Below are 22,035 nucleotides of genomic sequence, written 5' to 3' on the forward strand. Positions count from 1 at the left end.
GAAGGAGGATCTTCCTAAACACCTTGCACGTTTCCTGCCAAGATTTTGCTGATGGCTATCAACTTGTTCTAAAGAAAACGCCGAAGATTGCCAATGGATGTGCACCAATTTGTCATCTGATATGTACTTAAACCGTGCCTGAATTTCTGTCACAGGACACGTTACATCTAATGTGGTAGATACAAGAGGAACTGCAGGGTACCGGAAACCGCTGATATTGTAAAAATGCCGATATAGTGAATGCTAAGAAATAACGACCTGTTCACACAAGAGTTTTTCAAGGAACACGAACAGTCTTAACAGAGACCCTAAGGACACCAGCAATTCAGAGTGCGCTTTGGAACACCGTAATTAAAAGAGTTGGACGAAAATATTACATCTAATCAGAGCACTAAGGATTGTTCAAACGTTACAAGACAACCAAAATGCATGAAACTAGAGCGATGGCCGGGGATGGGGTCACGATGTGCTTTACGACGCGTGGATTCTGCTGCGAATGTGAAAGTGATCGCGATCACGATAAAACATCAAAGCGGCCGAGCGGCAGCGGAAGTGAAAGACAACGAGTGCTTTCAGGCTGCCAAATGGTGCGCGCGCCCGGCACACATGCACAGTAGTTGGCGGCCTGAAAGCACTCGTTTGCACTTCCAAAAGTGCTTACTATAAGTCTCGCCAGAGCAGCGCTAAAGCGCTGTCTCAGGCGAGACCTAAAAACCCGTGCCAGACCAAAATGAAACCTACTTCACAACTCGGAGAAGTGGTACTCTGTTGACTTCCACGATAGCTAGACCTTGCAAGACGCGTTAGGCTATGGAGTAAAAAAACGTAATTACTCCGACTGACCAAGTTTATATAACGGTCTGAACAGACTGATAAATTCCTATGTTCCTACCTTTAAAAGTAGATATACGCAGTAAGAAACAGCTCCTCTCACCATCACACACGCTAAGCCCCGAAGTGCATCTCAGGTTAGTTTATTCAAACTACAGCGTGTGACGTAATGGATTGCTAAACATAAACAACAGACTCCATACTGTCGCCTTCTATCTTCGTGTATCAGGGTTCAGAAAGGAAAACAGATTCCACAACTGACTATCAAAGACATGCGAAAAGTGTTGCCGTACGTATATTATGGGAATGAGTGCACAAAATGCTTAATGCAAACTCTGTTGGTGATTAAGTGAAGAAATAAGAAATAATGTGTACGCGTGTACTATGAAACAGCCCTGCCTGGAAGGCAAACAAAAGTACGAATAAGTAGTAAATAGTGAAGATAAACCCGACCCCAGAAGTAAAGTGAAAATTACTAATTGAAAATTAAAAAATAGGGATAACCTAAAATAATTTAAAAAGTGCAGGCGGAGAGTCAAAATGCCCTCCATAATCCTCTATATGTACTTTTGAACATTCTGCGCGATTCCAAGCAGAAAAGTAAATACTATGTGAATATGTCACGCGCAAGTCGTGATGTTATGGAAGATATGAACACAAACCACAGGGAACAACATGACATGTTGGAACAATAAAGTTTTAATTATAAAAAACATGTAAATTCAATTGAGTCATTCAACCCACAAGGACTCATGGTATTTAAAAACCGAATCCAAAATGTTTCTCTTTGTGCCAGATGTCTGGCAGCATCAACATGCGGTAAAACTGACACCTGCTCCGGTTTCACACAGAGCACTTGATCTATTCGAGCTCTTGATTAAAAAAGATTTAGCAAATATACATCATAAAAAGTATAAGCGGAACAATTTATAATTACAACTTTATTGTTCCAACATGTCATGGGTTGTTTTCAGTATCAGATATTGTTTTGTTCATGTTGTTCCCTGTTGTTTGTGTTCATATCTTCCATAACATCACGACTTGCGTGTGACATAGTATTTACTTTTCTGTTTGGAATCGCGCAGAATGTTCAAAACAGAGTTCCCCATAATTCTACTTTCCTTCCCCTAATCCTTCCCTTATGCTGCCCCTAACTTTAACCCTTTCCCTCATAAAACGTTCTTTAACCTATCTGAAAACAAGGTTCTTATCCTGAGGATAATACATTTCCCTGATAGGGAAAGCAGAGCAAGAATTTGATGCAGTGTCAGGCTGAAGTAGAAATAGAAAATCCACTATAAGAACAAGAAAAATAAGCACAATCTAGGCCCAGACTCGTAGACAAGTTGTGGGAATCATACGCTCATCCCATTGCAGGATACCCAGTCATGCTTGAACTGCAAACACAAAGGTGCTGATTTAAAACTTTATTCGGCAGCCACATAGATGGCTACTCCGCATATAGCCATTGACTCAAGGGGCCATGCAGTGAAAAATATCCAGTTCTCTTTAGCGACTCCTACATCTCCAAAGAAATCCAGTGTCGGCTCCATCGCTTGATGTCTGGTAGGCCAATTGTGATATCCTTCACCCCATGCACCTTAGAATCGAGATTTTCACAGCTTACTTTTAATTTCTTCGTTCCTTTGCGCTAGAGGTTTTTGAGTCTCGCCCTGGGGGGAGCTTCCCACATTGTAGAGCGCATCAATGATCTTCTTGTACTTTTTGAGGATGACGGGGCGCTTCATTTTCATGGTGGGACCTGAATATGGAGGAAGAGAAGGGGAAAGTCAATGAAGGGGGAAATGAAAGGTAAAGTATTGTAAAGTATTTGTAAAGTAAAAATATAACTTCTTAAAAATCTGTAACAGTCTCATCTGTTGTCTTGTGAATATTTTCTGACCCTTTGATATTCATTAAACCTAAAACTTTGGTTAATGCCTGTTAGAATTGGGGATCTCTGGTTGGCACAGGTAGGTACTTGTGACAAGCAGGGACCCTCTCCTCTAGTCAGGGTAAGGGGATACTCTCTTAAAATAACCCCTGCTCACCCTCTAGGTAGCTTGGCGCGAGCAGACAAGACTTATCTCAGAGCGTTATAGGTTAAGCATCTGTGACCATATACAGTAACTCAGTGACAACACCACAAATGGACACCACACTAGATTTCTATCAAACATAGTGATCTTTTATATAAAGACTTAGCACAAGACCAAATAACGACAAAAATGACATACACAGTTCAAGAATATGATTTCAGAAAGAGTTCTTAGGTTAGCGACAAAATCATTCACCTTAGCGTCAGTTTCAACCCACAGTACCTGGTGATGCGATAAAAGTTCTTAGCGGCGCTCCGGCGTTGAAAATCAAGGCGTAACTTATCCGGTAGAAATTTACTCGCTAAGGCACGATGCGACAAAATTCGGCCCGCTAACGAGCGGGGAGACAATTTCACCTGCGATTATCTTGGTTGGGTCTGTGACGATATTCGCAGCGATAAAATTCCTCACGCTAACGAGCGGTGCGATGATCTTGGCTTGTTCTGCAACGATTTCACACAGCAGCGGCAGGCTCTGCGACGAAGTTCGCAGCGATAGAATTCTTCCCACTAACAGGCGGAGCGTGGACCTTGGCTGGCTCTGCGGCGATGTCCGCAGCGATCAAATTCGGCCCGCTAACAAGCAGGCCGACAATTTTTCCAGCGCTGATCTGGCTCAGCGTCAGCAGGCTCTGCGATGATGTTCGCAGCAATAGAATTCTGCCCGCTAACAGGCGGAGTGGGGATTGGGGCTGCTAGCGATCAAATTCAGCCCACTAACGAGCGGGGCGACGATTTCCTCAGCAATAAAATTCTGCACGCTAACGAGCAGTGCGACTAAAATGTTCTCGCTAAGCCGGCTGTGCGTGAAAAAGTGGAGATCTTTGATTTTCTTTCTTCTTGGACAGCTTCCCAACAGCAGGCACAACTTCCAGAGGCCCCACAACTGGTTCCAGCACTCTAGGAAGGCAGAACTCACACAGCAGAGTTTAGGGGGAAGCTGGGGGTGAAGTCCTTTTGTTCCTGGGACTTCTTAACAGGAGGCCAGCTCTACTCAGGCCCTTGGAGATCTTTTAAGCACAAGTTGAAGTAAAGTCTTTTGTAGTCTTTCTCCTCTCCTTCAGCAGCAAGGCAACCACTGCAGGCCAATCCCAGAGGTCAGGGACAGTACTCCTCTGTAACGGGCGCGCAGGGACAGACTGAACACTGGTTCTTGGCAACCATGGTTTTATTGATATGTATCGTTTTTTTTATCTACTTGTAAGTCTTTCTCGTGCAAATGTGGCCGGATCCGTGTTTCCTGTCGTGAAGAGCCTTCCGCCTGGGACATCCCTGGTGTCCGAGGTCCTGGACCCACGATAGTTCTGGTGTTCCGATCTCCCCGGGATGTGGACGGCCCCAAAATAAAGGAAAGACAAGGAACAGTGTCAGGGTACCTTTCGAGCATGATGCTACCTAATCCAGGGACCGGGAGTGAGGAGACACCCTAACCGTGTAGCAGCGATCAATCCATAAGGGTTGATCGTAAGTGCGGGGATGCGAGGGCTTAACCCCAAAACGTGCGGATCAAAAGAAAAAGGGGGGGGAAACAACCCAAAAGCAAAAACAGGCGTTACAGGTGCGGTACCACTACACGGTCTCGTACCTGTCCTAGCCACGCTCCTCCCCTGGGAACGTGGTGGGCGCTTCGTGGGGTCCCGGGCCTCCCGGCCGTCCGGTGTCGGTCTCTCCGCTTCTTCCTTGCTCCTCCTCGAAGACCTTCCTCGTTTCTCTTTCCAACTCGTTGTTCGACTCCTCTCCTGCTCTCCACTCCTCTGCTCCACTCCTCTGGGAATCGCCGTCCTCCCACTTCCTGGTCTCACTTCCTTTTGACGCTCCCGGCGCCGTGACGTCATACAGGGGTGTGTCTGAGATCATGTAGTCCCCCCAGTTAAAGGGCTCCACTTCTTCTGGTTGATACCGTGTTGTTGTCTCTGTTGCCGGCAACCATTCGTCCTGCTGTAAGGGGACAAGAGGGGGTGAGAAAGGTACATATGTCCACCAGTCCTTATTGTCCTTCTGCTTTGGCCTTCCTGCTCCGTCACACACCTCCCCCCCGGCTTCCCCCGTTTGGGGAGAGGAATAGACCGTGACAGAAAGTCTGCATTACTGTTGTCTTTCCCTTTTCTGTGCTGCACCTCGAAATGGCTGTAGAGATATAAACCATCTTAACACACGAGAATTTTGGCTTTTATTTTTATACATCCACTTCAGGGGGGCATGGTCCGTGTAGAGAATGAATGGCTTGCCTTCTAGGTAGTATCTTAGCTTTTCTATCGCCCAATTAATGGCCAAGCATTCTCTCTTGATAGTGGGATACTTGACCTCTCTGGGGAACAACTTTCGGCTAACGTACAAGATGGGATGTTCTGGCCCGTCTACCCCTATTTGAGACAACACTGCCCCTATCCCTGTTTCTGAGGCGTCTGTGGCTACCAGGAATGTTTTGTCAAAATCAGGGGAGATCAACACGGGCTTTGTCGTGATCGCTGTTTTCAGGTTCTTGAAGGCTTGTACTGCCTCTTCAGGGGGAGAGCGCACCCAGAGGGAGGGGCTGTCTTTTCTTAGTAGGTCCGTTAAGGGGGTGGCCACTTCTGCAAACTGAGGAATAAACCTTCGGTAATAACCTACTAGTCCTAAAAAACCCCTAAGCTCTTTCTTGGTGGTAGGGAAAGGCGTCGCTACTATCGCTTTTACCTTTTCGGTCTGTGGTGCAATGACCCCGTCTCCCAACACGTACCCCAGATATTTGACCCTCTGAAAGGCGGCCTTGGACTTCTTTGCGTTTATATGAAGTCCTGCCTGTCTCAAGGCGTTGAGGACGATTTTCAGGTGCTGGAGATGTTCAGCCCACGTTTGACTATATACCACGATGTCGTCTAGATATGCGGAGCTGTATGTTTGGTTGGCAACGGGGTCAGAACGGGGGTCGGGGCGGGGGGGGAGTGGTGGTTTGAGTGAGAGGGACTAGTTTGGGTTTGTGAATGGGGTGGCTGTGCACGTCCTGGCACCAGCGGGGTAAGGGCATATGGGCATGTTTGGTTGTTGCTGGCATAGTGCTCGTGGGTGGGGGGAGGGGGGTATTGTTGGGGAGGGTGTTGATGGGGAACGTTGATGGCATCAGTTGTATTGCAGGTCAAGTACAGGAGTGGGACTACGTCGGGACGGGTTGGCCGCGGCGGAGTGGAGTGATTCAGAGATTATGGGATATAAGTTTTTGAGCTGGAATGTGAGGGGGCTTGGCACGTGCACAAAGCGATACAGGGTCCTCTCCTTCCTTCGATGGCACAAAGTGTCGATAGCGTGCCTTCAGGAGACCCATTTAGTGGATGAAGGGGCGCAGAAGCTGGGGAAAAAGTGGCGGGGGCAGCTGTTTCACGCATCCTTTTCTACGTATGCTAGGGGGGTCCTGATTTGGGTGGCACCGGGGGTGCCGTTCGCCATCCAATATATGGAGGCGGACATCGAGGGCCGATACCTGCTCCTCCGGGCGCAATTGGATGGCAGGGAAATAGTCATTCTGAATTCTTATGCGCCCAATATAAATGACCCCGCATTTTTTAGGGCCTTGCAGGACGTCTTGACTTATGATCTGGGGACCCCGATAATCTGGTGTGGAGATTTCAATTGTGTCCTAGATCCAGTACTGGACAGGGCGCCCCCTCGGGCAGGGACGAAACCACGTATGACCGTCCAACTCCAAAAAGTGATGGCAAACATAGGGGTGGTGGATGTTTGGCGCCAAAAGAACCCCTCACAGAAGGTGTTCACCTGCTTCTCGCACACGCACAACACCTATAGCCGGCTGGATCGGGTCTTGGTGGCGGATGAGTGGCGGGGTATGTCAGTGGAGGTCTCGCACCTGGCTCGTTTTTTATCGGATCACTCGCCGGTGGCATGCGTGGTCCAGTGGGGGCCTCCGGTGGTCCATCTCCGGTCTTGGAGGCTTCCGGCGGATCTCCTCCGGGACCAGGTGGGGAGGGCGCACGTGGCGGCAGCCATAGGGGACGATGTGGCCCTCAATTGGGGAGCGACAGACCTGGCAGTGGCCACAAAGTGGGACGCCCTGAAGGCAGTTGTGAGGGGCGCATGTATGGGGCTCACCTACGGGGTCCGGAAACAGCTTCTCCGGGATCTACAAAAAGAGGAGGAGCTCCTCCAACAGCTCCAGAGGGTGGGGGACCCTGATGCGGCGCAACGACAGGAGGAAGGGGAGGCTCGGGCACGGGTGCAGGACACCTTGGATAGGTTGGACAAATTCACTCTGGGCCAATATAGGCAGCGCCTCCATAGAGAGGGGGATAAATCGGGACAGCTGCTGGCGTGGATCCTGTGGAGAGAGCAGGCTCCCGAGCGTATTGTGGCCCTGCGGGATTCCGCCGGACGCGTGGTATACTCGGAGCAGGAGATACTGGGGGTACTCCAAACTCATTTGCGGCGGGTGTACGAGGCGGACCCAGATATCTCGGAGGCCCACTACGTGCCATATTTACAGGGGCTGAGAGTGCCGACTCTGGCGGACTCGGACCGGGACGGATTGGAGGAGGGCTTGTCATTGGCGGAGGTCCGCGGCGCACTGGCCAGCTTGCCGCATGCTAAATCGCCCGGCAGTGATGGTTTTCCATCGGAGTTCTACCAAGAGTTTACGGAAGAGCTGGCCCCGCTTCTGTTGCAAGTATTCCATGCGACGTTGGAGAGGGGTGCCCTCCCACGGACCATGGCCCAAGGAGAAATCTGTATGATCCTCAAACCAGGGGGGGACAAATATGACCTGTCCTCCTACCGCCTGATCACTATGTTGAATACGGACGTCAAAATCCTAACGAAATTGTTGGCCACCAGGCTGGCTCCCCATATGGAGCATTTGGTGCACCAGGACCAATGTGGGTTTATCCCGGTGAGGAATACGGCGATGAATCTCAGACGCCTGAACCACATTCAGCATGAAGTGAGAGGTCGGGGTGACCGGACGGTATTGGTCTCTGTTGACCTGGCTAAGGCGTTTGACACAGTGGATTGGGCGTACTTACAGGAGGTCCTTCGAAGGGTGGGCCTAGGGCCCAACTTTCGCTGGTGGATACAAATTTTATATAGCGCTCCGAGGGCACCGGTGCGTCTGGGTGCTGCGAGATTGGAGGAGTGGCGGCTGGGACGGGGCACGAGACAGGGATGCCCCCTCTCGCCGCTACTTTTTGTGCTGGCGATAGAGCCGTTCGCTGTCACGATACGGGCAGAAATGGAGCAATGGGGAATCCAGGTGGGGGATATGCATAATGTAATATCCCTCTATGCCGATGATGCCTTGTTTTATTTGAGGGCACCGACAGAGGCGCTCCCAGTCTTGCTGCACCACCTGGACCGTTTTGGGGAGGCGTCGGGTCTGCGAATTAACCTAAGTAAATCTCTTATATTCCCGCTTTCGGGCTTTGATGCAACGCCCTATGAGGACCTACCGGTGCTTGGGTTGCGCTGGGAACAAACAAGTTTCCGGTATTTAGGTATTCAAGTGACCACCACGGAGGGATTGGCGCTCGAGCGGAATATCGATAGGATAATTGTCTCACTTCGGCAGTCTGTGACGTTTTGGAACGCCCTGCCGCTTTCCCTAATGGGACACTTGGCTGTAGCCAAGATGGTAATGTTGCCACGGGCTTTGTACGTCCTGCAGAATACGCTGTGCCCTCTCCCTTCTAGGGTTTTCCGGACCCTCAATTCGCTGCTGACCTCCCTGCTTTGGGCGGGGGGGTCGCAGTAGGGTGGCCCTCAGGACGGTAGTGCGCGCCTTTGAGGAGGGGGGATTGGAAGCCCCACGATTCGACCTATATTATTATGCAGCGCAGCTTCTCCCGGCAGCCAGATGGTTTGCAGACACGGATGTGTGGGAGACGCGATTACTGGCGGGAAGGGCTACGGCACAGGACCTTCAATTGGCTTTGATGCGGGGGTCGGGGGCGGATGCTGCGTTGCCCTACGTGGTGACACATACGGCACGGGTATGGCAGCGGTTCATCGAACGGGTCTTGGGTGCGGCACCCTTTCATAGGGATTTACCAATTTGGATACTGGCCCCCATGGTGGACCTAGAACGCCAGGTGTCCTACCGGGACTGGAAAGAAGGGGGATGTGAAGTGCTGGCAGACCTGTATCCCTCGGAGACCTTCCTGTCCTTCGAACAGGCGGAAGAATTTTATGGCCTTAGTGGGGGACAATACCTGCATTATCAAGGACTGCGTGCGGTGGTGCGCTCTGTCTGGCCGCAGTGCCCGGAGATACCCCCGATGACTCAGACCCTTCATGTGATATTGACGTGCGGCCGAGGCCGCAGATTGATTGCATTATTATATGCGGCAATGAAACGCGACTCCGCTCCCCCGGAGCCTCCGGCGTGGGCGGCCTGCGAGGCGGACTTGGGAGAGCCGTTGGATCAAGGGCAACGACAGCGCATCGGAGCCTTGACGAGGCGAGTGTCCTGTAACGCGCGGTTCAAGCTCACCCATTTTAAATTTATGCATCACACCTACCTTACTCCGAAGGCGCTGAGCCGCTTTGGTACGGGCAGGGGAGACGACTGCCCTCGGTGCGGCGCAACAGGGGCGGGATTTTTACACTTGGCCTGGGACTGCCCGCTGGTAGCAAGGTTCTGGGTGGGAGTGGTAGGCCGCATTGCGGCCGCCACTGGCCTCCGAATCCAACGGACACCCCTCCATTGCCTGTTACCCCTGGTGCCCAAGCCGCGGAAACGGAAACTATCCTATAAATTGCTGCAGTTAATGCTGGTTCTGGCGCGGCGTAGGGTAGCGATTACTTGGATGGGACGGAAGGCCCCGGAGCTGGATGCGTGGCTTAGGGATGTGAGGGAATGGACACTGGCGGCAGAAACGCATATGCAGTGTTCTAGGAGGGACGAAAAATTGCAGGAGGACCTGCTAGCGTGGCGTGTTCTGTGTATGGAAGGACTGGCGGTGGAGGGGCGCTTGTCGCAGAGTGAGTCGGAGGGCACAAGTGGAGAATTGTATTCGCCCCTACTCTCTGAGGGGGAGGGGGGAGGAGATGAGGGTGAGGCTGCTCCTGTACGGCACTGAGCGTGGCTGGCCGGGTAATCACCCGCTACAGCCGGTGACCTGTCTCACTCTGAGGTATTATATAAGTATATGTGCTTGGATTGGCCCTGTCTGTACTGCTTTTATCCGATGTCGGGGGGAGGGGGGAGTGTTCCGATTGTTTGTTTTAAAATGAATAATAAAGTTTAAAAAAAAAAAAGATATGCGGAGCTGACGGTGGGATAGGGCTGTAGGATGGTATTCATCAGCCGCTGAAAAGTAGCAGGGGCGCTGTGGAGTCCGAAGGGCAACACTGTAAACTCGAATAGTCTCTGGTCTGTGGCAAAGGCTGTTTTTTACGGTCCGTTTCTCTCAAGGGCACCTGCCAGTAGCCCTTCGTTAGGTCGAATGTAGTAATGTGTGCGGCATCTCCTATTTTTTCTATCAACTCGTCGACCCTTGGGATTGGGTATGCGTCGAAGGTATCCGGCTTTGGTATCATGACGATGGGGGACATCCATTCGCTCATGGAGGGTCGTATTACTCCCAACTTCAACATCTCTTCTACTTCATTTCGGATCGCCTCCCTCCTGGCGGCGGGGATCCTGTATGATTTTTGCCGGATTAGTTTACCCGGAATCGTCTCTATTCCATGTTCCCTTAGATGAGTCCTTCCTGGTAAAGTCCGAAAACATCTCCGCGAAGGGCATCAGGGTATCCTTTAGTTCTTTTTTTCGGGCCTCGGGGAGCTCTGTGTTAACGACCAAATCTCCTATCGTGGTAGCATGTTGTTTACCCGTGGGTATCAGAAAGTGTGCAGCTTTGGGTAGGGGGCGAACCATTTTTTTAACAAATTGATGTGATAGCTCTGTACTTTGGAGGGGGATATCTGTATCCGATAGGTTGTCTCGCCTATTGTCTCCCTCACCTGATAGGGGCCCTGCCACTCGCTTTTGAACTTGCTGGTTGAGGATGGAAGAAGGACTAGCGCCCACTCGCCTACTTGTAGTCTTCGTTGTTTTTTTCCTTTGTCATAGTACTTCTTTTGTTTGTCTTGGCTCCTTTCTAGATTGGAGAAGGCTAGATCTCTCAGCTTGCCTATCTTTGACTTCATTTGTTGGGTGTAGTCTAACAAGGAGCAGAGGTCTTGTTTCTCTTCCGTTTCCCACGCATCCTTGGTCATTTCCAACAACGACCTCGGCTGTCTCCCATACAATAACTCAAAAGCCGAGCAACCCAAACTGCTCTGTACTTGTGATCGTAATACATATAAAGCCAGGGGAAGTAGTCGGTCCCACTCTCGTCCTTCTACCGTCAGCATTTTTTTTAATGTGCTTTTTAAGGTGCGATTGTACCTTTCAACGAGACATCCGTCTGGGGGTGGTACACTGATGTACGCAGGTGTTGGATGTCCATGGTGTGGCAGACTTCTTTCATTAAGCGAGATGTGAAGGGAGTACCTTGGTCCGTAACCACCTCCTTGGGAAACCCCACTCTGGAAAAAAGTTCTATCAGCTTCTCCGCCAGATTCTTGGTGGTGGGTGTTTTTAGAGGGTAGGCTTCTACGAACTGAGTGGCGTAGTCCACTATCACGAGGGCGTGTAAGTGTCCTCTTTGTGTTCGGGGAAGGGGTCCTCTCAGGTTCATGCCTATTCTCTCAAAAGGGACTCCTATTATAGGCATCGATTTGAGGGGGGCCGCTGGGGTCTACAGGCATTTTTCTTTTGGCACGTCTCACAGGATTGGCAGTACCTTTCTATATCGCGGTATATTCCAGGCCAATAAAAACACCTTAAGACACCAGAGGTGGTTTTCTCTTTACCCGGGTGCCCTGCGGTCAAGTGTGCGTGTGCGAAGAACAGGACTTGCTCTCTGAAGGGCTGAGGGACTAACAGTTGGAGGGGTTCCCCCTTCCTTCCTTCTCGGTATAACAACTCGTTCTTGGTTAGGAACCGGGGGTATACCTCACCTACCCTAGTCTGATTCTTGTGAGCATCCTCCCAAGCATTGAACAAAGTACGATCGTTAGATTGAGCGAACCGGAAGCTACGGTCAATGATCCAGGGATCCTGACTGACAAGGGCAGGGGTGGGGGCGAGGGTATCCTGTTTGGCATCTCTTAATTCGTCCCAGAACAGGGACAAGAAGCCTGGGTTATCAATCCCTAGAATCACTTCCTCTGGTAATGTGTCTACTACCCCACTCTTACGGTGTGTGTCGCCCTGTTGAGGGGAGTTATCTGGACCAGGGCCAGGGGATACGGTCTCACATCCCAATGTATACACCGGATGTGGACGATTTGTTTTGTGATGTACTGTTGGGGAAGGACCAGGGACTTCCTAACCACGGACTGCCTGCAACCTGAATCTAACAGGGCTTTTACCACCTTGCCATTCATCTGTACACGTACATAGTAGGAGGCACCCAACTCCGCCGAATACAGGACGGTCTTTGGAAGATATCCGACTTCCATCGGCTCTTCTGTCCTTTTCCTGGGACAGAGGCGGGCAATGTGTCCCCATTCGCCACAGTCGTAACATTGCGGACCTCTCATAGATGGGAGGTCCATTCGTCCAGGTTTGGAACGCATAACCTCAGGTTGTCCCTTCACTTTCTTCTCTGTTCGCGCCATGGGAGGCGCTTTGGGAGCTTTCTCTTGGTCACCTATACAGTAGCGAGGTTGTGCTCGGGCGAAGTTTGTGGCCATCTCAATAGATTGTGCCACCGATAGGTTCGTATGTTGCTTCAACCATCGTTGGGTCCCATAGGGTAATGCCTCCACGAATTGCTCCAGGTAAATTCTAGCCATTATTTCTTCTTTGGTGCTACTGTCTGGTTTTAGCCACTTGTCTGCGGCCATTTTTAAGCGGAAATACAATGTCTTAGGGTTTTCTCCTATGAGACCTCTCTCTTTTCGGAACCGTACTCGGTACGCCTCTGCATCGAGTCCGAGATGTTCCAGGATGATCTCTTTAATGACAGGATATGGAGTGGCCCCTACGGGATTGGCAACTTGGTAGGCGGACTGGGCTTCGCCCGTTAATAAAGGGGCTAAGAAAAAAGGCCATTTGTCCTCCGGCCAGCCACACGCCCTTGCTGCTCGTTCAAAATTGGTTAAGAAGGCATCGAGGTCTTCTCCAGTCACATATTTCTGAAGGGCTATGCCGGTTGGATGAGGAACATGCGTTTTTTTTTCAGCGGGTACTGGCACACTCGCTTCTGGGGAGCCCTTTTGGAGGGACTCTATGTGAGCATTCATGGATTTTGGAAAAATTTCCCGGTCGGCTTGGGTGGACGTCATTTGTCGTTCGACCGCCCAACCGAGCTTTTCTTGTCCCTGAATCAGATGTTGGATGAGGGCCTCCATCTCTTTACAGACAGAATAGGATGTTGATCCCACTTGTGACACCAGTTGTAACGGGCGCACAGGGACAGACTGAACACTGGTTCTTGGCATCCGTGGTTTTATTGATATGTATCGTTTTTTTGATCTACTTGTAAGTCTTTCTCGTGCAAATGTGGCCGGATCCGTGTTTCCTGTCGTGAAGAGCCTTCCGCCTGGGACGTACCTGGTGTCCGAGGTCCTGGACCCACGATAGTTCTGGTGTTCCGATCTCCCCAGGATGTGGACGGCCCCAAAATAAAGGAAAGACAAGGAACAGTGTCACGGTACCTTTCGAGCACGATGCTACCTAATCCAGGGACCGGGAGTAAGGAGACACCATAACCGTGTATCAGCGATCAATCCATAAGGGTTGATCGTAAGTGCGGGGATGCGAGGGCTTAACCCCAAAACGTGCGGATCAAAAGAAAAAGGGGGGGGGGAACAACCCAAAAGCAAAAACAGGCGTTACAGGTGCGGTACGTTAGGGAGTCGGCTGTTCCCTTCTCCCTATCCAGCCCACTACACGGTCTCGTACCTGTCCTAGCCACGCTCCTCCCCTGGGAACGTGGCGGGGCGCTTCGTGGTTTCCCGGGCCTCCCGGCCGTCCGGTGTCGGTCTCTCCGCTTCTTCCTTGCTCCTCCTCGAAGACCTTCCTCGTTTCTCTTTCCAACTCGTTGTTCGACTCCTCTCCTGCTCTCCACTCCTCTGGGAATCGCCGTCCTCCCACTTCCTGGTCTCGCTTCCTTTTGACGCTCCCGGCGCCGTGACGTCATACAGGGGTGTGTCTGAGATCATGTAGTCCCCCCAGTTAAAGGGCTCCACTCCTTCTGGTTGATACCGTGTTGTTGTCTCTGTTGCTGGCAACCATTCGTCCTGCTGTAAGGGGACAAGAGAGGGTGAGAAAGGTACATATGTCCACAAGTCCTTATTGTCCTTCTGCTTTGGCCTTCCTGCTCCGTCACATCCTCCTTACAGCTTTCCCAGTTCCTTCTCCTCAGGCAGAGGTTCTTCTTGTCAAGCAGGATCTAATTTCTTGGGAGCAGGGTCCCAATACTTATACCCCTAATTCCTTTGTTCCTCTGGGGTAGAGGGGCCTTTGCCCAGCCAGAACCAGTTCCTGAGCACTTTGTTGACATGTCTCTGACTTTCCATTCAGGGTGCATGGCAGAGACATCAGGCTCTGCACAGGAGGTGGAGCCAGCATTGTGGTGGCAGAGCACAGCCCTATTCAGAGTCCAGGTGCACTCTTCCCACCCATCTGGATGTAAATCTCTCTATTCACCACCAGGTTACCTAGCCCTGCCCTCTGGAATTCCCCAGCCCTGTCACTCACAGAAACCAGACAGCAGATACACATCATAGCAGAGGCGGGCTGAAATGGTTAGGCAAGCAAACACCAGCTTTCTGAAAGTGGTATTTGCAAACACAGAATATTAAAATAAACTTTACTAAAAGATGTATTTTATTATTCTGAGTTCAGGCATACTAAACTCGAATTTCTACCATGTTCCTTGGGTCTGTTAGGATCATAGAATGTAACAATTCCAACAGCCCATTCTGGCCTATGGGAACAGGTAGCCTTGCAATAGTGAAAAAACGAAAATGGCTGTAATTTACTATTAGGACATGCCACACACATCAGGGGTGGTCCTACCTTATGCTTACAATGCACCCTGCCCTTGGGCGTCCCATAGGGGTGACTCACATGAAGTAAAGGGAAGGTTTTGGGACTGGCAAGTGGGTGCACTTGCCCAGTCAGCATGACAGTACCAGACTGCACGCAGGTTCTGCAATGGCAGACCTTAGACACATTTTACAAGGCTGCTTCTGTGGGTGGCACAACCAGTGCTGCAGGCCCACTAGCAGCATTTGGATTTACAAGCCCTGGGCACTCCTGGTGCACTTTACTGGGGTCTGACAGTAAACCAAATAACCCAATCATGGAATCCAACTAACACAGCAATTTACAACAGGGAGCACTTGCACTGTGGCACTGGTTGGCAGTGGCACAGTGCTCTGAGCAGCTAACACCAGCAAAACACAAGAGGCACCGCAACAAAAAAGTGGAAGGGAGACTCACGCCAAGGTGCCAGGTCTAACATGTGTCCCCTCCAGCTGAAATGTGGGGAGAACTACCCTACCCCAGGGAGTTCCTCATCGCTAAGGCGGAAAAATCTGGACAGACCATCAGCATTGGCGTGATCCGTACCAGGGCGATGTTCCACCGTGAAATCCATCCCCTGTAGGGAAATGGACCACCTCAACAGCTTAGGATTCTCACCCCTCATATGCATCCACCATCTGAGGGGCCTGTGGTCTGTCTGAACCCAGAAGTGAGACCCAAACAGGTATAGTCTTACCTTCTTCAGTGCCCAGACCACAGCAAATGCCTCACGCTCAATAGCACTCCATCTCTGTTCCCGTGGAAGTAACCTCCTGCTAAGGAAGGCTACAGGTTGATCTAGGCCCTCCTCATTAATCTGTGAAAGGACAGCCCCCACACCATGCTCTGAAGCATCTGTCTGAACGATAAACTCTTTGGAGAAGTTGGGAGCCAAGAGCACGGGCTCCGTGCACATAGCAGCTTTCAGGGCCTCAAAAGCTTTCTGACAGGTGTCTGTCCAAATCACTTTCCTGGGATGCTTCCTGGAAGTCAGCGCTGTCAAGGGGGCAACAATGTTGCCATACCCCTTGACAAACCTCCTGTAGTACCCGGTGAGACCTAGGAAGGCTCTCACCTCGGTTTAGGTTTTGGGCGACTCCCAATTCAGAATGGTTTCAATCTTGGGTTGTATGGGTGCCGCCTGGCCACTCCCGACTTGGTGCCCCAAGTACACCACGGAACCCTGCCCGATCTGGCACTTACTTGCCTTGATCATGAGGCCTGCCCTCTGCAGTGCCATCAACACTTCCCAGAGGTGGCGCAGGTGTTCTTCCCAAGTGGAGCTGAACACTGCGATGTCATCCAGGTAGGCAGCACTGAAGGAATCCAGCCCAGCCAACACCTGGTTGACCAACCTCTGGAAGGTGGCAGGGGCATTCTTCATCCCAAAGGGCATAACCCGGAACTGGTAGTGCCCATCTGGGGTGGAAAATGCTGACCTCTCTTTGGCCCCATCGGTCAAGGCGATCTGCCAGTACCCAGACGTTAAATCAAACGTGCTGAGGTAGTTGGCAGCCCCTAGCCGATCTATGAGCTCATCAGCTCTGGGGATGGGGTGTGCGTCAGTCCTGGTGACCGAATTGAGTCCTCTGTAGTCCACACAGAACCGGAGTTCAGGTGTGGCTCCCGGCGCTGCAGCCTTTGGGACCAAGACCACTGGGCTGGGCCAAGGACTGCTGGAGGACTCAATTACCCCTAGTGCAAACATCTTGGAGACCTCCTCCTTGATGCACGCTCTCACCCTGTCAGTCACCCTGTAAGCCTTGTGCCTCACAGGTGTACTATCCCCAGTGTCCCCATCATGGACGCACCAATCAGTGACACCGGGAATCAGGGAAAACAGATCGGAAAATTGCCCCAGCAACTGGAGACAATCATTCTGTTGCTCAGGGGTCAGGGTGGAAGAGAGGATGACACCATCCACTGACCCATCTTGCTCCTGGGCTGACAGGAGGTCAGGAAGAGGCTCGGTCTCCTCTTCCATCCCAGCATCTGTTGCCAAGAGCTTGCTCACTTGGGACCTCTCCAAGTGGGGCTTAAGGCGGTTAACATGTAGGACCCTCAAGGGATTCCTGGGAGACCGCAAGTCCACCAAGTAGGTAACTGGACTCTTGTGCTCCACAACCTCAAAGGGACCGGTCCACTTATCCTGGAGCGCACAATGCTCCACTGGGGCCAATACCCACACCTTTTGCCCAGGCTGAAGCTCAACCAGAGTGGCATTCTAGACGTACCACCGCTTCATCTCCTCCTGGCTGGCTTCCAGATTCGCCTCTGTGAGTTCTCTGAAACGCCTAGTCTGGTTCCTACAGGCCAGCATGTATCTAAATACATCCAGGGGAGGTTTCCGGGGAGATTGCTCCCAGCCTTCTTTGACCAGACTTAGAGGTCCTCACACTGGGTGGCCATACAGAAGCTCAAAGGGGCTTAACCCGAGAGACTTCTGTGGCACCTCACGGTAAGCAAAGAGTAGGCATGGTAAGAGGACGTCCCACTTACGCCTCATAGGTTCTTCCAGACCCAGTATCATGCCTTTGAGGGTACGGTTGAATCTCTCAACCAACCCATTTCCTTGGGGGTGGTAAGGTGTGGTAAACTTGTAGGTTACACCACACTCTTGCCAAAGGGACTTCATATACTTGGATATGAAGTTGGTATCTTGGTCGGACACCACCTCTAGAGGGAATCCCACTCTGGAGAAAATTCCCATCAGTGCCCGTCCCACCACGGGGGCCGTCACTGTCCTCAGAGGGATGGCTTCCGGGTACCGGGTGGCATGGTCCACCAGGACCAGGATAAACCTGTTGCCCATGGCTGTCCTGGGGTCCAGTGGCCCCACAATGTTAATCCCCACTCGCTGGAATGGGGTACTGACCACAGGGAATGGCTGGAGAGGAGCCTTCTGCTTCCTCCCACTCTTTCCACTTGCCTGGCAAGTCTGACAGGTCCTGCAGTGAGTGTCTGAACTGCTGCGCATTTGAGGCCAATAAAAGAGGGTGACAAGCCTTTCAAAGGTCTTGTCCTGCCCCAAATGTCCTGCCAATGGCACATCGTGAGCCAGCCCCAGTAGGAAGGCTCTGAAGCTCTAGGGTACCACCAGCACACGGGCTGACCCAGGCTCAGCAACCTTAGGCTCTGAATACAGGAGGTCGTTCTCCCAGTAAATGAAATGTGTCCCAGACTGATCACCTGCGGCCTGGTCTGCAGCCTGCTGCCGCATACCCATGAGAGAAGGGCATTCTTTCTGCGCCTTGCAGAATTCCTCCCTGGAGGGGCCTCCTTCTTGCTACCAATGGGTCAGCTCAGGCAGGTCCCCCAGTTCAGCTATCTGTTCCCCTGTAGGCTCCAGGGCATCCCCCTCAAGGTCCGCCTCCTCCTGGACCGTGGGAACTTCGGGGGCTGGTTTCCCACACCCCCTGCCTCTTCTTTCTAAGGCCGGTCCCTGGTCCTCCCTCTCATGCTCCAGGACCTCTTGAGAACCTCTACTTGCTGCCATGGACCGGGTGGTGACACACACCCAATCAGGCATACCCAACATCTCCAGGTGAGCACTCCGCTCCTCCTTAGCCCAAGGTGAGCTCTCCAAATAGTTCCCTAACAGACAGTCTACAGGCATGGCGGGCCTCACAGCTACCTGAAGAGTACCAGAGACCCCCACCCACTCAAAGGGAACCTGAGCCACCTTGCAGTGACTCTCTGTGTTGTCAGCGGCAACAACCGGATAGAATGTTCCTGGGACCACCTTCTCTTGAGACACCAGGTGACACTTGACAGCTGTCACCCTGGCTCCTGTATCTCTCAGAGCTTCAACCCTATGGCCATTGATGGTCACCCACTGCCTGTATTTTTTAGTGTTCTCAGGCAGCTGGGTCTTGGGGACCACCTCACAGTCTCCTAATGAGACAAGGGACATCTCTGCGGGACCCCACCCACCTTGGACTGCCATCTCCTCCCCCAAGGCTACACTAGCCATCTGCCGGGGCGGAGTGAAGAAATATGAATTTTGTGATCAGTTATGTCCCCTATCGTAGACCCCAACGGCTCCATGTACATGCTATAAGTACATGTATGTTCCCTTCTGCTCCAGTTTTAAAGACGCAAATATATGTGCGTCCACCGTCAACATGTTCTCTTTCAGATCCACTATGAATGGGTCAGATATTCCTTTCCTAAGTATGAAAGGCCACCGACTTTATGTGGTTCACTTTCCACATTTTACAGATTCAGGCGAGTAGGCCCGAATTCTGTCATCAAGCCTTTTCCTGCCTTCTGCCTCTGAAAGCTCCAGTCTGAGCCTGCATCTGTGACCATGAACTTTGTCTTACTCCCTGCGCGGCTAACGGTGCCTGATCCAGCCCGTCGCCTGCCAAAAACTGTATTTCACCTTCAAGATTATCTCCTCCGCCCCTCATCCGATGCATTCCTGTCTAGTAGTTTAGGTAAACATTCCTCCAGCTACCGTGCAAAGGGCCAGGCCTCGCTGTCCTCATGCAAGTAATTCATAGCCCTGTTACCATGGAATATTCCTACCCCCTCGCATCTAGTGTAGACACTTAGACGCTTGTACACGCACTAACAGTCAGTATAGTCAGTATAGAATAAGATTCTATCCTAAGAGACCTCTCTTTTTGGATAACACAGTTCTTTAAACATAGGATATTAGATATGATTTGGGATTAGGTTGACATAACCCCAGACTTCTGTCTCCACATGTAGAGCTAAATGTCAAGTCTCCTTCTCCCTCTAGTTGCACGTCAATCACACGTCATGCGGCTGCGCACGCATCTTTGCCAAATATTTCTGCTGACATTGCAGGATTCTCTTATGGATCCACCCACTTGTGACATCATGTATAATGACGTTTTCTAGTTACGCCTATTCTAGTTACGCATGCATATTTTATTTTGTCTTATCAGTTGTTACGCCTACTACATCTGTTTCACTGTAATGCCTTTTCTATAAAAATGATTACCTGTCAATAATATATGCCCTTCCTTCCTGAACTTTCGTGGTGATGGAATAGAACGCCTACAATTCGAATTGTATTCCTTTGTATAGGAATAAAGCCTTTTTAAAACCTCTAATACCACGGATTCTGCCTCTCATTTTACTGAGTTGTTCTTAATAGACTTTACCGCATAAAAAATAGTACCGGTAACGAAATATTTACCACATAAATTGGCGCCCGAACAGGGACACTTTCTCATCTCACGCGCCGGCGGTGCGTTGCAGGCCCGGTCTCCTGCCACAGCTGAACGGACAAAAACGCGTACCCGCAGGATTTCCTGTATCTCCCTCCGGCCGAGCGGGGACGACTGAGGCTGCGATCAACACCCAGACGAGGCGGTGAGAAGTGCGAAGTATCCCGACCAGAGCCTAGCTGAGAGAGCAAGATCCGAGGTATACAGAGACCCGCCAGGTTCCGAAGTTCCGAGTCCAGTCGAGTCGAATCCAGTCCGGTCCAGTTTCAGTTCCGTTCCGAGGCCTTCCGTTCCGAGCTACCCGGTGAGTACCATTACCGGGGAGGCATTTAACGTGCACATAGTCTGTGCCGGTCAAGACGGGTTTGGGTACACAAATCCGGTCTGCACTGTTTTAGCAGTGTATCTGTACTGTTTAGCAGTATATAAAGTATGTTTTGCATATAAATAAGTATAAATAAGTATTATCTAGTGTCAGTATAATGTCAGTAACTAGTTTTCTATTAGTTATCATTGTTCGTAAAACTGTTAAGTGTTAAATGTTTTGAAATACGTTCTATATATTGTGGTGTGAATGACTGTTCATTATTGTGTTTTTTATAAAGTGTGTTCTAGTAATAAGGTCTAAAAATGCCGCTCTTCTCGAAACTAAGACAGATCAAAACTAGAAAAGGTGTACTCGAAGAAGCTGTTCCCATCCCACCTAGGGACACTCCAGGGTACTTTATGTATCATAAGCATGGCCTAGATGCCGTATTATTTCTTGACTTATGGGTAGACTACACCAAAGAATTACCAGAGAGTCAGAGGTGGCCCGCAGCGGGGACCTGGGATGCAGATTGCATCATGAGAGTAGAAGAAGAATTATGGAAAAAGAAAGCCAGACAGTCACAGAAAGATGCCATTGAATTATGGCGTAAAGAATCGTATAGACGTACAGAAAAAGCACTCAGACAGGAAGAGAAAGGTAGAGAGAATTCAAATAAAACCCGAGAAAATCTATTACTTGAGGAAGGTACCCGAGTAAAATCAGAACAAATAGACAGACAAAGAAACGCCCTTATGAATGGTATGTATCCACTTCTGGCCGAAGGGTTACCTAAGGCTACTCCGGAAATACCAAAAGACTTGCCACCTCCATTGTTTCCGATAAAAGCACATCCCAAGGGGCATCCTAGAACCGCAGAAGATGTTTTCCTTTCCTCTTATTTAGATGACGCAGCTCCCGAGTATGCAAATACCGCACCACATAGACCGCTTGCCGATGATGCTCATCGCCAAGATTCTCCGTCTGTACCTCCACAACAACAAGCTCCGACACACATTCCGACAAGCACATCTGTTTCTACCGCTTTTCCCGCAACGACGGTTGCTGTCTCACCTTCAACAAATCCTTTCACGTCCAGCACCCCAGACGGTGCTACAGGAGGTACGACAGACATTCTTTCTACGCCACCCAGAGGAAATAAATTTTCCCTTAGAGAATTAGCACACCAACGTACGCCCAAACTAGCAACTCCCGACATGCTCAAGGAACTTCTAGTAGATTGTAGATATGATCCTGTGCCCGGTAAACGGGACGAAATGCTGCTGTCATCATTACGTATTCGACGAGCTGCAATATATTTAACGAAGCTACCAGGAATGGCTGCACATCTAGAAAATATATATCACTTTGTCCAGTCAGGACGAGGTCCTGAAAGTATTAGCAGAGCCATGGAGTACCAGAAAGCGGAGGTACAGGGACAACTGTTACGTTTCCTCATAAACTGTGTAATCAGAAATCAAGACCGGCCTGGGGTAAATCCGGAAGAAATGCAAAAACTTGTCACTTGGGG

General features: G+C 50.6%; 1 protein-coding gene across 2 annotated transcripts in view; it reads right to left on the bottom strand.

Annotated features, from left to right (window-relative positions):
- Positions 1-2,245: 2,245 nt before the first annotated feature.
- Positions 2,246-22,035, bottom strand: part of LOC146863657 (long-chain-fatty-acid--CoA ligase ACSBG2-like) — a 540,015-nt gene continuing 520,225 nt past the window's right edge. For both annotated transcript variants that reach the window (XM_085627749.1, XM_085627750.1), the window contains one exon: positions 2,246-2,593. In XM_085627749.1, the coding sequence (XP_085483875.1) occupies positions 2,448-2,593 (146 nt within the window). In that variant the 3' untranslated portion in view covers positions 2,246-2,447. The remainder of the gene's footprint in view (positions 2,594-22,035) is intronic.

This window comes from Triturus cristatus, chromosome 2_1 (assembly GCF_964204655.1).
Source record: "Triturus cristatus chromosome 2_1, aTriCri1.1, whole genome shotgun sequence".
Taxonomy (NCBI): domain Eukaryota; kingdom Metazoa; phylum Chordata; class Amphibia; order Caudata; family Salamandridae; genus Triturus; species Triturus cristatus.